The 16,777-nt window shown below is 46.9% G+C and overlaps 1 protein-coding gene across 1 annotated transcript; it reads left to right on the top strand.

The window, feature by feature from the left end:
• Positions 1–202: 202 nt before the first annotated feature.
• LOC119817011 (tumor protein p63-regulated gene 1-like protein) lies at positions 203–1,212 on the top strand. The gene has a single exon (XM_038334154.2). It carries the CDS (start codon positions 231–233, stop codon positions 966–968), a length of 738 nt encoding a protein of 245 aa, XP_038190082.1. The 5' UTR covers positions 203–230; the 3' UTR covers positions 969–1,212.
• The last annotated feature ends 15,565 nt before the right edge of the window (positions 1,213–16,777 follow it).

Here is a 16,777-nt window from a genome sequence, read left to right as displayed (position 1 = left end):
TGTTCTGGAAAGAAAAGGGGGATATAGGGATATAGGCCGGGCGGTGGTGGCACACGCCTTTAATCCCAGCACTCGGGAGGCAGAGGCAGGCAGATCTCTGAGTTCGAGGCCAGCCTGGTCTACAAGAGCTAGCTCCAGGACAGGCTCTAGAAACTACAGGGAAACCCTGTCTCGAAAAACCAAAAAAAAGGGCGGCCGCGTCGGTGGGGCCGGCGGGTGGCGGCGGCGCGATGCTGCAGCTGCGGGACACGGTGGACTCGGCGGGCACAAGCCCCACGGCGCTGCTGGCGGCCGGCGAGGATGCGGGAGCGGGCCGGCCGGGGACGGGCACGCCGCTGCGCCAGACGCTGTGGCCGCTGAGCGTCCACGACCCGACACGCCGCGCCCGCGTCAAGGAGTACTTCGTGTTCCGGCCCGGCACCATCGAGCAGGCGGTGGAGGAAATCCGCGCCGTCGTGCGACCCGTGGAGGACGGCGAGATCCAGGGGGTGTGGCTGCTGACCGAGGTGGACCACTGGAACAACGAGAAGGAGCGGCTGGTGCTGGTCACCGACCAGTCACTGCTCATCTGCAAGTATGACTTCATCAGCCTTCAGTGCCAGCAGGTGGTCAGGGTGGCGCTCAGCGCGGTGGACACCATCTCCTGTGGAGAGTTCCAGTTCCCTCCGAAGTCGCTCAACAAATGGAACCCCTGGTCCACAAATATGCCCTACGCCACCTTCATAGAACACCCGATGGCTGGCATGGACGAGAAGACCGCGTCTCTGTGCCATTTGGAAAGCTTCAAGGCTCTCCTGATCCAAGCTGTCAAGAAAGCCCAGAAGGAAAGCCCACTGCCAGGACAGGCGAATAGTGTGCTGGTGCTGGAGCGCCCACTCCTCATCGAGACCTACGTGGGGCTCATGTCCTTCATTAACAACGAAGCCAAGCTGGGTTACTCCATGACCAGGGGCAAAATAGGCTTCTAGTCTTCGTGTCCCCATGAAAACCAAAGTGGAGGGGACTCGGTGTGCCACCTCAAGCTACCCACAGCGGTTGGAGAGAATGCAAGCATGGTCCCTTTAGGTGCCTGATAGAATAGTCAAGCAAATTGTATATATTTAGTTGGATATTGGACACCTTGGCAACATGATATACGAAGGCAGAAATACTGGCTGTCCCTATGCCACCGTGTTCCTTCTGTAACTCCACATAAATGTTTTCTCCAGTGTCCCTGCTGGGCTTGTTCTTCTTGCCCTGCCCCTCCAGCATGCTGAGCAGAATGTGGCCGCCCACTTCTGCTGAACACAAACTGTTGGACACTGGGCGGAGCAGAGTGACCCGTGCCTGCACTGCTAATGCACTTGCATTAACTCCCCCGCCCTCCAAGTTTTGTATTTTGAAATTCAGCCCATTTTTTAAAAGCTACATACAATAGCAGTCAGCAGACCAGTTACAAGAAAGACAGCCTACCTGGCCACTCCTAGCGAAACTGCCCTTCTGTGAATATGTTTGACCTGAAGTCACACTTTGCAAATTAATCCGGCTTGTGTTAATACAGCAGTTTCCCTAGGCCCAGGGACAGTCGGTCTCATGACATAATCCAGGCCCCTCTGGAAATCGTGGGTTTTATCATCCTGTCTCTGTTTAAAAGGGACTGAGTGGTTTGGTTTAAAAAGTGCATGTTTATAATAAACAGACCAGCCTGCATCCCCCTGGCTCCAGGTGCCATCAGCCCCACCGAGCTTTGCTGAGCTTCGCCATGCCAGCCACACACGGTTTCCCCTGTGGCTCTAGCACCTGTCAGTACACTTGATACCTCTGCCACAGCTTTAAGTTAACCATGGATGTGACCAGAATGGCCTCAGATGCATCTGGTCTTTGTCCTCTGCTTTTGGTCTTGTAGTAAAGACGCTGAAAACCAAAAAAAAAAAAAAAAAAGAAAAACCAAAAAAAAAAAAAAAAAAAAAAAGAAAAGGGGGATATAAAAATGATAAGGTAAAAGTGTAGTAGTTAAAGAAACAACTACTAGTTTTAAATATGTTACATTGGTATGAATTTTGATTTTTATACAAATTTAAAGTTAATTTTGTTATACTTTATGTACATTTCTACTCTTATTTAGGAAATTGTGCTTATGCAGCTCATCTGAAAATATAACGTATAATTAAGAAATATAGGTTAGTATTTAGTGCAAAAAGGCAACTGCTAAACTTTATCAAGATGAGGTAGGATTGTCCTTCAAACTTCCCTGCTCAGAAATATCTGTGAGATATATGAGGCCTGTGGGTCAAAGATGGATGCCCCAATATCACAGAAAAACAGGTGACAGTCCAGACAGCCAGATATCTCTGTCATTGGGTAATATTTCATCCTTCTGGAGGTTTTGATGGAATTGAAGACTAAATAATCATAATTAAAGTTTTCCTTAGTTATGATAAAAGGTGAATTTGGTATAAAACTTTAGAGTCATAAAATAAAAATAAATAATAGAGTATTTTTCTCTAAAATTTGTCAAACACAATGGGCTGGATATTATAACTGTAATTCTTACATAATAACTGTTTTGTTATATATAGTTTTACTATGTGAAGGTTAAAAACTTCCTTTTTAATTAGACAAAAAGGAGGAAATGCTGTGGAATAATTCTTCTGTGTATTGTGAATTTATATTACTCTCATTTCTTATATTAGAAGGTAAGGAAAGTTCCAAATACCCTGACATTTGTGAAGGACCCAGAGAGCAACTTCAAGAGGCCACCTTTACAAACCAAAAAAAAAGCCAGACATGGTGGGACACACCTTTAATCCCAGTACTTGGGAAGTCGAGGCAGGCAGATCTCTGTGAATTCCAGCCACATCTACAAAGTAAGTTCCAGGATAGCCAGGGCTTTGTTACACGGAGAAACCCTGTCTTATAAAACTAAACCAAAGTGTGGGGAGGCACCTTTGGCCCCTTCAGAAAAAGAGCACACAGGCGAAATCGAAGGTGAAACTGAAGATACTCCTCTTTCTATGGTAAGTTTGGCAATCAGCAGGAGGTTCTTAGGCAGCTGCCCCTCCAGCCTGCTCATTGCGTCTTATGTCAGGAGCGGCATGTGAGCAACTTGATCAGGGACAAGAAGAGTCTTTGGAAATAATGATGTTTGTTTTGGAGTTTTACAGACCTGAAGAACATCTCACATCTGGGCTGTTAGGATCAGAGGTAGATCTTCTAGCCCACCCCTGTAATAGGGAGCCCACCATCCTGCGGCTTCCTGCTAGGTCCCTTTATAAACCTCTTCTAAACTGGGTGTAGTGGTGCACACCTTGAATCCCAACACTTGGGAGGTAGAGGTGAGTATATCTCTGTGAGTTCAAGACCAGCCTGGTCTTCAAGAGCTAGTTCCAGGACAGCTAGGGTTGTTACACAGAGAAACCCTGTCTCGAAAAACAAACAACAAACAAAAAGGTTTTTTTTTTTTTGTTTTACATTTCCCCTCCGCCCTTCCTCCCACTCCCTCCCCTCCCCCTCCCCACTCACCCAATCTCCCATCCACTCCTCAAAAAAGGTAAGGCCTCCCATGAGAAGTCTACAAAGTCTGGCATATCAAGTTGAGGCAGGACCAAGCCCCCGCCCTGCCCTGTACCAAGGCTGAGCAAGGTATCCCTCCATAGGGAATGGGCTCTAAAAAAAAACAGTTCATGCACTGGGGGCTAATCCTGGCCCCACTGCTAGTGGCCCCACAGACTGCCACAGTACTGTCACCCGCAATCAGAGGGTCTAGTTCCGTCCTATGCAGATTCCCCAGCTGTCAGTCCAGAGTCAGTGAGCTCCCACTAGCTTGCTTGGGTCAGGTGTCTCTGGGTTTCCCCCTCATGATCTTGACCCCTTTGCTCATATAATCCCTCCTCCCTCTCTTCGACTAGACACCGGGAGCTCTGCCCAGTGCTTAGCTGTGGATCTCTGCATTTGCCTCCATCAGTTACTCGATGAAGGTTCTATGATAACAATTAGGGTTATCACCAATCTGATTAAAGGGAAAGGCTAGTTCAGGAACCCTCTCCATTACTATCAGGAGTCTTAACTAGGTACATCATTGTAGATTCCTGGGAGTTTCCCTAACACCAGATTTCTCCCTTACCCTGTAATGGCTCCCTCTAACAAGGTATCTCTTTCCTTGCGCTCTCTCTCTCCCTCTCCCTCTCCCTCTCTCCCCCCCCCCCCCCCCCCCCCTCTCTCCCTCTCTCCCCTCTCTCTCTCTCTCTCTCTCTCTCTCTCTCTCTCTCTCTCTCTCTCTCTCTCTCTCTCTCTCCCTCACCCAACTCCCCCACCCCTTTACCCTGCTCCCAATTTACTCCGGACATCTTGCCTATTTCCCTTTCTCAGGTGCATCCATGCATCTCTCCTGATGTTCTCCTTGTTACCTAGCTTCTCATGGGTTGTGGTTTGTAGCCTGGTTATCCTTTTCTGTATATCTAATATCCACTTATGAGTGAGTGTATGCTGTGTTTATCTTTCTGGGTCTGGGGTACCTCACCCAGGGTGTGTTTTTCTAGTTCTATTCATTTGCCTTCAAATTTCAAGATGTCATTGTTTTTTTACTGCTGAGTAATATTCTGTTGGATAAATACACCACATTTTCCTTACCCATTCTTCAGCTGAGGGGCATCTAGGTTGTTTCCAGATTCTGGCTATTATGAATAACACTGCTACGAACATAGTTGAGCAATTGTTCCTGTGGTTTGAATGTGCACCCTTTGTGTATATGCCTAATAGTGGTATTGCTGGGTCTCGAGGCAGATTGATTCCCAATTTTCTGAGAAAACGCCATACTGATTTCCAAAGTAGCTGTACAAGTTTGCACTCCCACCAGCAGTGGAGGAGTGTTCCCCTTACTGCACATCCTCTCCAGCATAAGCTGTCATCAGTGTTTTTGATCTTTGCCATTCTGACAGGTCTAAGATGGTATCTCTGAATCATTTTGATTTCCATTTCCCTGATGGCTAAGGATGCTGAGCAATTCTTTAAATGTCTTTCGGCCATTTGAGTTTCTTCCATTAAGAATTCTCTGTTTAGATCTGTACCCCATTTTTAAATTGGATTATTTGGTATTTTGATGCCTAGTTTCTTGAGTTCTTTATATGTTTTGGAGATCATCCCTCTATCAGAAGTGGGATTGGTGAAGATCTTTTCCCATTCTGTAAGCTCCCTGGCAAGACAGATACAGGAGTCTCCCATCTTCTCATCTAGCTGATTTTGTTAACTAACTTGCCTTACCTGTCTCAATACCTTGTCTCTCAGTTTAATTGGCCTGTTAAGTGATGAGCAGCTGGGTTTCCACCCAGTGTCTGAAGAGAGCTTCAGTAGACTGAAATAGACCAAACAGGGGGTCGGAGAGATGACTAGGTGGCTAAGAGCCTTGCTGCTGTAGAGTTTGGTTCCTAGCATCCACATTAGGCAGTTTACAATTGCCTGTAACTCCAGCTCAAGGGGATGCAATGCCCTTTTCTGGCTTAACAGGGACCCACAGTCACACATCCACACACAATAAAAATAAAATGAATATAAAGAAAAAGAAAATACATCTCTTTTTTTTTTTTTTCAAGATGGAGGGCACTGGAGCGGTGGCTCCGAGGCCAAGACCATGTACTGCCTTTGCAGGGGACTGGAGATTGTGTTCCAGCACCTATGTCAGGTGACTCACAGTTGTCTGCAAGTCCATGTCTTGGTTACTTTCCTAGTATTATGGTCTCTCTTAGACCACAGCCAAGGCAATTTATGGGAGAAAGAGTGTTCCAGAAGATTGGAGTTCATGACCATCATGGCAGAGAACATGGCAGCTGACAGGCAGACAGGGTGTCTATCTCAAGTGATACACTTCCTCCAACAAGGTCACACCTCCTAATTCCTCCCAGAAAGTTCTACCAACTGGGGACCAAGCATTCTGGTTTATGAGCCATCCTCATTCAGACCAGCACACTCCAGCTCCAGGAGATCCCATGCCCTCTTCTGGCTTCTAGCATTCATTCACACAGACACAACAAAAACATATTAATAAAAATAATAGCAAGCCTTTAGAAACAATAAGATAAAATAAAACATGCCAAATATATTTATTATAATACTAAGTAACCTTTATCAGTCACCTTTGGTAGACTCTAGAGAACCAAGGTACTTTTTTTTTTTCATCTTTCGAAACAGGGTTTCTCTGTGTAGCCCTGGCTATTCTAAAATTTGCTCTGTAGACCAAGCTGGCCTTAAACTCGGAGATCCACCTGCCTCTTCCTTCTGAGTGCTGGGATTAAAGATGTGCACCACCACCCCAGCTGGCATTTTATTTTTTAAGATAAAAAGGGACGGGTAACAAAATATATGTTAAATGTTTCATCTTATTTGTGTTGTTACTTTTGGAAATTAGGTTTACTTATATTGCTCAGGCTAGCTAACATCTCCTGGACTCAATGGATCCTGTCATAGCCTTCTAAGTAGCTGGGACTTTAACTTCCCTTTTATCTTCCTGAATTTTTTTTTCATTTTTTTCTTTTTTCTTTTTTTGTTTTTTGAGACAGGGTTTCTCTGTAGCTTTGGAGCCTGTCCTGTAACCAGCTTTTGTAGACCAGGCTGGCCTCAAACTCACAGAGATCCGCCTGCCTTTGCTTCCCAAGTGCTGGGATTAAAGGCGTGCGCCACCACCGCCTGGCCCGGATTGTTTTTTAAACATCATCATCATCATTATTATTACCATTTTGGTGTTTCAAGACAGAGCTTCTCTGTGTATCCCTGGTTGTCCTGTAACTCGCTATGTAGACCAGGCTGGCCTCGAACTTGGAGATCTGCCTGACTCTGTCTCCTAAATGCTGGAACTAAAGTTATGCACAACCACTGGCCAGTTTAAATATTATTTTTTATATGTATGTGTGTCTGTGCATGCTGGTCAAGTACTCCACCAACTGAGCTATATCTGGCTATCTCTATACCCCAGAATCTGAATTTCTAATGAGTTCTTAGGGAACATTGATGGAGATGATGTTGGTTAATGGACCACACTGTTTAAAAAACTTTTGAAAAAAGATTTATTTATTTTAGGTATATGAGTGGTCCACCTGCTTGTATGCATGTATATCACATGCATGCCTGCTGCCCAGGGAGGTCAGAAGAGGGTGAATGGAGTTATAGATGGTTCTGAGCCACCGTGTGTGTATGTACTGGGAACCAAGGTCCTCTGCAAGAGCAGTAAGTGTTCTAAACCACTGAGCCATCTCTACAGCCCCCAATGGACTACATTTTGTGAAGCTAGGCTATCAAATTCTATATAGTAGCATGTTTCGGTAGCACGCGTTTTTCCCCAAGACATGGTTTCTCCGTGTAACAGTCCTGGCTGTCCTGGAATCATTCTGTAGACCAGGCTGGCTTTGAACTCAGAGATCTGCCTGCCTCTGCCTCCTGAGCACTGGGATTAAAGGTGTGAAAGTCATCACCACCTGGCTATTGCATATTTTTTGTATCTTTGTTTGTTTGTGTGCTTTTTCTTTTTAGATAGGTCTCACTTTCCAGCCCAAAGTCCAGGTTGACCGCAGACTCCTGTTAGTCTTCCTGCCTCAGCCTTCCAGGTGCTGGAAGACAGGCATGAGGCACCGTGCCTGGTCTGTGGTAGCATGCTCACAATTGTTCTCTCTTTTTAAAGTTTTTATTGCTGCATGATTTTTTTAAAACTTAGCACTATCTTATAATTTAATACTTTTTTTTCTGTTGAAGGCCATTTTTGTTGTTTCCAGTTTCTCTGATACCCATCTCCTTGTCAATTTGACCACATCTGTAACCAACAGAAACACATGATGCTGGGCACGTCTGTGAGGGATTTTCTTTCTTTTTCATTTTGGAATGATTTTTAAACATCGAGCATACTTTCTTTACTGAATCCCTGGGAGCCCCACATCACACACCCCAGTTCTTCCCTTCACATCCTCCCCTCACCCCTGCAGCACCCCTTCAAAAGAAAATTTTTTTTTCTTTTTTTGGTTTTTCGAGACAGGGTTTCTCTGCAGCTTTTTTAGAGCCTGTCCTGGAACTAGCTCTTGTAGACCAGGCTGGCCTCGAACTCACAGAGATCCGCCTGCCTCTGCCTCCCGAGTGCTGGGATTAAAGGCGTGCGCCACCACTGCCCGGCTCAAAAGAAAATTTTAAAAAACTAAATCAAAACAAAAGCAAGCAAGCAAACAAAAGCAAAACAACAGCAACAGTTTAAAAAAAAACCCTCTTGACTCCTCCATCTTTCCCACCTCTCCACCAGTGAAGGATTTTCTTTATCTAGTTCTTTGATGCTGGAAAGACCCAAGCTAAACTGGGCCACACCTCGTGGCAGCCCAGATAAGGGGCCATGGAAGAGGAAGCTTTGATTTTTTTGCCTGCTTGCTTTTTTTTCTCACTGGCAAATCCATCTACTCTGTTGCCGCAGCATCCCTCCACCACGGTTAGAACTGACTGCTTTGGGAAGACCAACAGCTCTGCATGCATCCTCCTTGCCTTCAGTGCCAGGCTAAGTATGCTGAGACATCAGGCCTCATAGACTGAATGACTACTGTATTTTCAGCCTCTCCAGTGTGAGGTCGCATTGTTGGACTGCCCATAGTTCACCGCTAAAGCCCATGTAATAAATCTCCCTTTAATATATGTATATATTTCTAATTTAATATATGTATATGTTACTAATACAGGGTCTATTGTGAAATAAGTTGCTGTACATTTTTTTTTTTGGTTTTTTTCGAGACAGGGTTTCCCTGTAGTTTCTAGAGCCTGTCCTGGAACTAGCTCTTGTAGACCAGGCTGGCCTCGAACTCAGAGATCCACCTGCCTCTGCCTCCCGAGTGCTGGGATTAAAGGCGTGCGCCACCACCGCCCGGCTGTAGATTTTTTTTTAAAACAGGGTCTGTCTGTGTTACCCCTGGTTGTCCTGGAAGTCATTATAGGGAGGACCAGGCTGGCCTTAAAGTCACAGAGATCCACCTGCCTCTGCCTCCCAGGTGCTGGGATTAAAGCTATGCACCACCACTTCTTTCTCCCAGTTGATTGCAACCTGAGACTTCTCCCCGATAGAGAACTATCAGATTAGTTAACCTGCCTCCTGGTTGGGGCTGCATATAATAAACCCATCACAGACCTTCTGTGTTTGTGTCTGTTGTTTCTTCATTTCCTCATCCCCTCCCAGTTAGGTCAGTCTCTAACCTGTGCAGTCTGGAGAAGACAAGGTCTCAGGGGTGTCATGCTGGCCTTGAATTCACTAGGAACCTCACAGATGACCTTGAACTTCCAGTCCTCCTCCTCCCGTCTTCCAAGAACTAACATTACATATGTGAGCCACTGAATCGGTTTATTTGGTGCTGGGGACTGAACCCGAGATGTCATGCCTGCTAGGCAAACACTCTCCCAACTAGCTACATCCCCAGGCTGACTTGCTCATTTTCCTGGTTGTATTAGGTAGAGCTCTCCCCATAAACAGAACTGTGTAGACAGATATGCAGGGCTAGGTCTATCAGAAGGATGCACTTCCACAGCTGTGGACACGTCAGGATTTCCCGACATGCTCTCTGAGGCTGGAAAGCAAGGAAAGCTGGCAGTGTAAATCAGAACTATTGGAGCAAACCTCAATCTGAGCCCCAGTATCCAAAGGCAATAGAAGATGGTGTCTCAGGTCAAGAAAAAGAAAGATAGCGTTTCTCCCATCTTTTTGCTCCTACTGAACTTTCAATGAATTGGATCATGCCTGTCAATTTAGGTAAGGGTAGATCTTTACCAGACCGCTAATCTCTTTTGGAATTAAGCTTATAGACCCCAGAAATAATATTTAAGTGTTTTATTGTTGCTGTTTGCCAGTTAGCTGTGTATCCTTTAATTTGGTCACATTGACACATGAAATTAACCCCCACTGGAGTTCTTATGCATGATGCCATACTTCCCTGTGTATTTAGGTGATTTGGTTGAACTGTCCATTTTCTTTGGAACTTTATTAGTGGAAATAATTTGTAGTCTTAGAAAAATGAGTTTACTTTTGAGGGCACAGGGTCTCCCTATACACCCCAGATTGGCCTTTAACTCCCTATGTAGTTCAGGCTGGCCTTGAACTCATGATGATCCTCCTGCCACATCCTCCTGAGACTGAAATTTAAATGAGGTGCTATACACTATGTTCTGCTAAAGAGAGAGGGGTGTGTATGTGTGTGTTTCTGTGTAGGTATACATGTGTGTGACAGCCAGAGCTTGACATAGGGTGTCTTCTTCTGAGACCTTCCTTTTCTTCAGTGGGGTATTTCACAGAAACTGGGCTTGCGAATCCAGTAACACTAGTTGGCTATTAAGCCCCAGCAATCTGTCTCCATGTTCTCAACTCTAGATTTACAGATGTACGCCACCGTGCCCAGAGCTGTGTCGGGGTGCTGGGGCTCCGCACTTTGACCTTCACGCTTGCAAGGCAAGCGCTATAGTGACAGAGCCTCAATGAGGGACTGAGATCCCCTAGCCTCCTAAGTTGAGTTATTTAACAAAAATCGATATTTTCTTCTGCCGGGCACCTGGAGCACCACCACCCTGGAACCATTTTATGCCAATGTCCGCGTTGAGTTTTTCTAGTTCCTCTAGGTAAGAGTGAGGTAGATGGGTGATGTTAAGATTCTCAGGAAGTGATTATTTCTCTCACTCTCACTGCCAAGCTTAAGACAAACATTTTTCTTGAAGTCCTTCATGTGATAATGAAATGAGTTTCTTCAATTTCTGTCCATTCAAACCATAGCCCTCTGCATGCTTACGTTTGTTTGTATGAGTATTCGGTTACTTTGTTACTTTGGGCAGACTCCTTTCTTCTCCTGTGCCATGTCGTTCCCCTCCCGTCTCCAGCTGAGGACCAAACCCAGGACCTTGTGCTTGCTAGGCGCAGCGCTGTGGGAGGGCTCGGGGAGTTTGCAGCTTTGTGCCATTTCCGGTTGCCTCTCTCCTTCCTGTTGGCATCTGAAGATCTAATCTCAGCTTCTTGCTCCAGCCACCTGTTGCCGCGCCTCTTCCATGGACTTCCCACCTCGAGCTGTAATCCAAGATAAACTCTTTCCTCTGTAAGTTGCTTTAGATCGCAGCGACAGAAACATGGGCCGATAGAGCTGGGATGGCATGGCTATCATCTTGCCACTCATTCTCCAGTGTGCTAGCTCGGGCTTGTGGAGGCTGAAGACCGAGAGAAAGAGTAGACTTCCACATTACAGACTGCCAAGGCTAATTAAAAGTCCCAGATTCACCTGAATTGAAGGAATGAGAAAGCAGAAGTCTGTGTCTTGGTCAGAGAGTTGCAAAGTCACATAAGAAAAAAAAAATGCCATTCAGAGGCAGTTGAAGAATTGGTCATCCTCTTTTTATCAGCTTGAATTATTTCACTGAGGAAGATATAAGAAGGAAGAAAGGTTTGTTGGCAGAGTTTGCAGTGCCAGGTTCAACAAATACCCAGAATCCAGGTTTTCCGATTTTTCTGTACTTCTTGGGCTACTTTCCATTGAAAAGATCTGGAGGCCAAAAGTCTACCAATCCACAGTCCTCAAGGTTTCCTGTCAACCAAGATATCCAGCGGAAAGTACGCCCTAGTTCTCAGATCTCTCCGGAAGATGGGCATGTCCTTTGTGTCTCCCCGCTGTGCTGCTTGTCCCTCATCTCTCTCCACTGATTCGTTATTCAAGTGTTTCCTTATCTCCCAACCAAGAGCATCGCAATGCCCAAAATATTTCGGAATGTTGTGCAGTGCTCAATTGCACTGGAAGGTTGGAGTCAGAGTCACCGAAGAAGACCATGACCAGGTCAGCTACTGTGCCAAGAAGTGACTGCTCCACAGAAAGCAAACTCTTGGGTACCCAGCTTGGCCAGATTCAAATGATGTCCTCTTTGCAATAGACCTACTTAGACCTTAGTGTTAAAGTTGGCTTCATGTTCTATTCTCTTTTTTTGGTTCTGCCTTCATTTATATCTGGGGTTTAGTTTTCTTGCTAGCACATTGATATGTTTAAGAATATTTTTAAAAGCTAGGCATGGGTGGCACACACCTTTAATCTCAACATTCAGGAAGCAGTGGCAGGAAGATCTCTGTGAGTTTGTGGCCAGCCTGATCTACAGAGCAAGTTCCAGGACAGTCAGGGCTGATACACAGAGAAACCCTGTCTCAAAAAAACTAAAGGGAAAAAAGAATATTAAAACAACTTACTTATAATTTGACTGGTTTATATATATATTCTTTTTCTTATAAGATAATCTTATGTACCCCAGGATGGCCCCAAACTCACTATATAGCTAAGGATAACCTTGAACTTCTGATCTTGCCTCTACTCTCCAAGTTTGGTGATTGCAAGTGTGCACCACCACGCCGAGTTTTATGTGTTGCCTTTAAAGATCAAACTCAGGGCCTTGTGCATGCTAAGCCAGCGTCACACAATCAGACTTTATCGATGATACTCAAGAATTTATTTGCTTTTATTTTACATATATGAGTATTTACCTGCATGTATATATGTGTAGAGCCCCAGAGGCCAGAAGACAGCATCAGATCCCTTGAAGCTGGTATTATAGGTGGTTGAGAGCCACCATGTGGATGCTGGGAACTGAATCCTGGTCCTCTGCAAGAGCAGCAAGTGCTCTTAGTAGCCATATCTCCAGCCCCCGAGATCTATTTCATTTTTATTTATTCATGTGTATGTATGAGTGTCAGTGTGTGTATACACATGTGCCCATGGGTGCCCAGGGAGGACAGAAGACAGTGTGAATCCCTGGAGCTGAGCCACCCAATGTGGATTCTGGGAACAGAACTTCGGTCTGTAATCTTTCTAGTCAGATAGCTATAATTTTAAATCATTTATCTATCATTTTAAAAAATTTTCAAGACAGGGCTTCTCTATGTAGCCTTGGTCATTCTGGAATTCACTTAGTATACTGGGCTGGCCTTAAACTCATAGAGAGATGGCCTGCCTCTGCCTTCCAAGTGCTACTGGGATTAAAGGTGTGTGCCACCACTGCCTGGCTCCCTTATCATATTTTCAATGAAAGGATCAACCAGGGAATTAAGGTACCTCATCCACTCTCCTGCTTGACAGACCTTTTTCCTTTAGATGTTTTGACACAGTATGTATACCAGGATGGCTTTGGAATAATGAACCTAAACTAGGTGGTGGTGGTAGAAGCCTTAAATTCTAGAACTTGGGAGGTAGAGGTATAGGCGGATCTCTGTGAGTTTGAGGCCAGCCTGGTCTACAGAGTGAGTTCTAGGACAGTCAGAGCTACGTAGAGAAACCCTGTCTCAAAAAACAAAACAAGGGCTGGAGAGATGGCTCAGCGGTTAAGAGCATTTCCTGCTCATCCAAAGGTCCTGAGTTCAATTCCCAGCAACCACTTGGTGGCTCCCAACCATCTGTAATGACGTTTGATGCCCTCTTCTGGCTTGCAGGCATACATATAGACAGAATATTGTATACAAGATAAATAAATACAAAAAACAAAACAAAAAAGCAAACAAAATGAAACAAAAAAGAAGCAATGAACCTCCTTCTACAGTTTGGAGGGCTGAGAGAACGGATGTGTGGCAACGTGCCCTGCTTGACTGACATCTGTACACACGGGTCTACCTGAAACCCTCCAATAGTTCTACTCAAATGCTTTCTTTTTAAAAAAAATATTTATTTATTTATTTATTTATTTATTTATTATGTATACAATATTCTGTCTGTGTGTTTGCCTGCAGGCCAGAAGAGGTCACCAGACCCCATTACAAATGGTTGTGAGCCACCACGTGGTTGCTGGGAATTGAACTCAGGACCTTAGAAGAGCGGGCAGTGCTCTTAACCTCTGAGTCATCTCTCCAGCCCCCTCAAATGCTTTCTTTATGCGTTCTCATCTGCCTTTCTTCACCTCGACAGAGCTGGCTATTGCATATAGACTTTAAATGTTCATTATTTTATGTGTACTACATGTGTGCAGTACCCTCAGAAGCCAGAAGAGGGTATCAGATCCTTTGCTCCTGTATTTTCCGATGGCTGTGTGCCACTATGTGGGTGCTGGGAATTGAATCTAGGTCATCTGGAAGAGTACTCAACACTCGTAACTACAAAGCCATCTCTTCAGGCCCTGCTTCTAGACTTTAAAAATACTTTTTGTGTCCACCTCTGTTAGGCATGGAGTCACAACTTATAGGGTATAAAGCCCCTTGTGAAAGTTGGTCTAGGAAGACAGCACAGTCAGTAAAACGCTTGCTTTACAAACCTGAGCTCGGTCCCCAGAACCCATGTTTAAAAACAAAACAAAGTAAAATAAAAATCTAATAACAAAACTAGTCATGGTGACGAGTGCTTGAAACCCCAGTGCTGAGGTGGCAGAAACAGGTGGGTCGCTGGGGTTCACTGGCCAGCCAGCCAAACCTACTTGTTGAACTCCAGACCAGCGACAGACACTTCTCCCTCAAAAATAGTGGCTAGTGTCTGGAGGAGAACACCAGAGATTGTCCCCTGGCCTCCACGTGTGTGTGCACACATGTGAGGAGCACGCCCAAACACATGTTCTCACACACCCACCTCAAAGATGGTGACAGCAGAGCCAGAGTGAGCTCTGAATGGCTACACAGGTCAAACTCCCAGGAAGCTGGTTTGGAGAACCGTTAGTGTTTGCTTAGACAGCCATTGTCCTTACTGATTCCTGGAGATGGGTGTTCTCTATCGGAAGCAAACCTATCTGATTGACCAGTAAGTCCCAGGGCAGTGGCAAGGTGCCAGGGGTCGTCAGTAAATAGCTGTTGGATGGACAAATGAAAACTCCACCACGCTCTTCATCTATTTGATTTCTGTTTTGAACAATTTAAACTTTAAAGATTTATCTAGTGTGTGTGAGGGTGGGGGATAGCGCACACAGGTGCCACGGTGCTTGTGTGGAGGTCAGGGGCAGCTTGGGAAAGTCAGTCTCTCCTACTACGTGGGTCTTGGGAATCCAACTCAGTCATCAGGCTTGGCCGCGGGCACCTTTACCTGCTGAGCCGTCTCACCCCTAGACTCTCAATTTTAAAGCACAGCTCTTTGGCAACCGCCTTGACAGAAAAGAAGAACTATCTACTAAATGTCCCTGCTCATTCTAAGATGCCTTCCGGTTTACAAAATTCATCTTAGAACTGACAGGGCATGGAGGTACCTTTTAGCATCCTACATGATGGCTGTGCTTACGCTCCATGGGAAATGAGACATTTCTCTCGGTTCTACTAAGTGTTCCTGGACCAACTTTCTATCTTACTTTCTCTGGCATCTGCTCTTGGCTGAATGAACGCTGGGCATGAATTGTCTGCAGCCGCAGCTCATGATTGAAGGGACAATGAAGTGGTCTCGTAGGCGGCAAGATAGTTGGCCAGTTTGTTCATCTTCCACTAGACTACTTGGTTTCCCATGGGAGAAGGACTCTCCAGGCCCCTTTATGTCATTTATGTGGTATGTCACCTTAAAACATCTCCCTGGGGAATGGGCGTGGGCTTGGCACCAGATTCTTGCTTGTTAGGGCTGGCGATTTCTATCTTTTGTGCCTCAGTTTGCCTGGTTACTCAGGGAGGAAAGCCAGTGACCCCAAAGAGACACACAGAGAGATACACAGAGGAAAGCCAGTGACCCCAAAGAGACACACAGTTGCTGAGGGACATTAACTCAGAACCACTCCCAAGGTCTGTCTCTAGGGTGGTGGACTGTCTCTCAAGCCTCGAAACCCACACCTTAAGTTTTCAGAACCAGGCAAGGCAAGGATGTAGATCGCCCTCTACCCCAACTTAGAGCTCCTGAGGCAGCGTGCCCTCGCACCCTCCAGGAAAGTCAGAATCCAGAGCCCGCCCTTCCCCCCCACATCTCCTCAGCCCCTCCTCCTGCGGCTTCCCCACGCGGCCCCCTCCCCCCCATTACAGCATCGCTCTGGGCGCCAAGACGGATTCCAGCCAGGGACTGCTGCAGTCAGCTCTCCGCACTTCTGCAGCCTGTGTCTTGGTTCTGCAGCTTCGCGCTGTGCTTCGGACAGTCCCCTTTCCCTCCTCTACCCCACCCCCCCGCTATGGCACAGCCCCTGGCTCGGGGCCCAGAGGTGGGCGGGCACAGTGGGTACGGGTGGGGCCCCCAGCTAAGACGGCAGGTATAGCGGGGTTCTCCCGGCACACTGGGGATTGCCTCCACTGGCGGACTGTGGGTGAGGGACGCCTGTCAGTGACTCGGAGGCCGGGCACAGCGCCCCGCCCTGGCAGGGGTGGGGCAAAAGGGCTGGGGTGCGGTGGGGGGACTCCTAGAGCCCAGGCCAAGAGCCGAAGTCGGGGAGCATACCCGGGAAACTAAGGACAGTAGCCTAAGAGGACGTGCCTGGGAGGGGGAGGCTGTGTGTGACATTCAGGGTGTGACTGCCTCGGTGAGGCTGTGTGTTTCCTTAGCCACCCGCGCTTTGGGCTTGGGTACCCGTGCCTAGGTCTGCTGAGCGCGGTTGTGACACCGAATGTGCTGGTTCCTGGGTCCTCAGTGCACACCGACCCGGGAGACCTCATTGGCACCCCGGAGCTGGGCCTCCCCGGCGCTGTCGCTCAGCGACGCGGGCGCTCCTCCAGGACCGCGGCGGTCGTCCGCCGGCTGCGACCTCGGTCCTCACGGGGACGCTGCGGGGGCGGGAAGCGCAGGCCCCCTCCCTGTCGCGGGCTCCTGGCTCGGCCGCCTTGCGCGGGGGCGGGGGCGGGGGCGGAGCGCGCGGGCGGGATCCCCCCGCCTCCCCGTCCTGGTCCCCGGGAAATCCAGCCTCCGTGGCT

The sequence above is a fragment of the Arvicola amphibius genome, chromosome 6 (genome assembly GCF_903992535.2).
Source record: "Arvicola amphibius chromosome 6, mArvAmp1.2, whole genome shotgun sequence".
In the NCBI taxonomy this organism is placed as follows: domain Eukaryota; kingdom Metazoa; phylum Chordata; class Mammalia; order Rodentia; family Cricetidae; genus Arvicola; species Arvicola amphibius.
This window is presented reverse-complemented; position numbering and strand designations above follow the sequence as displayed.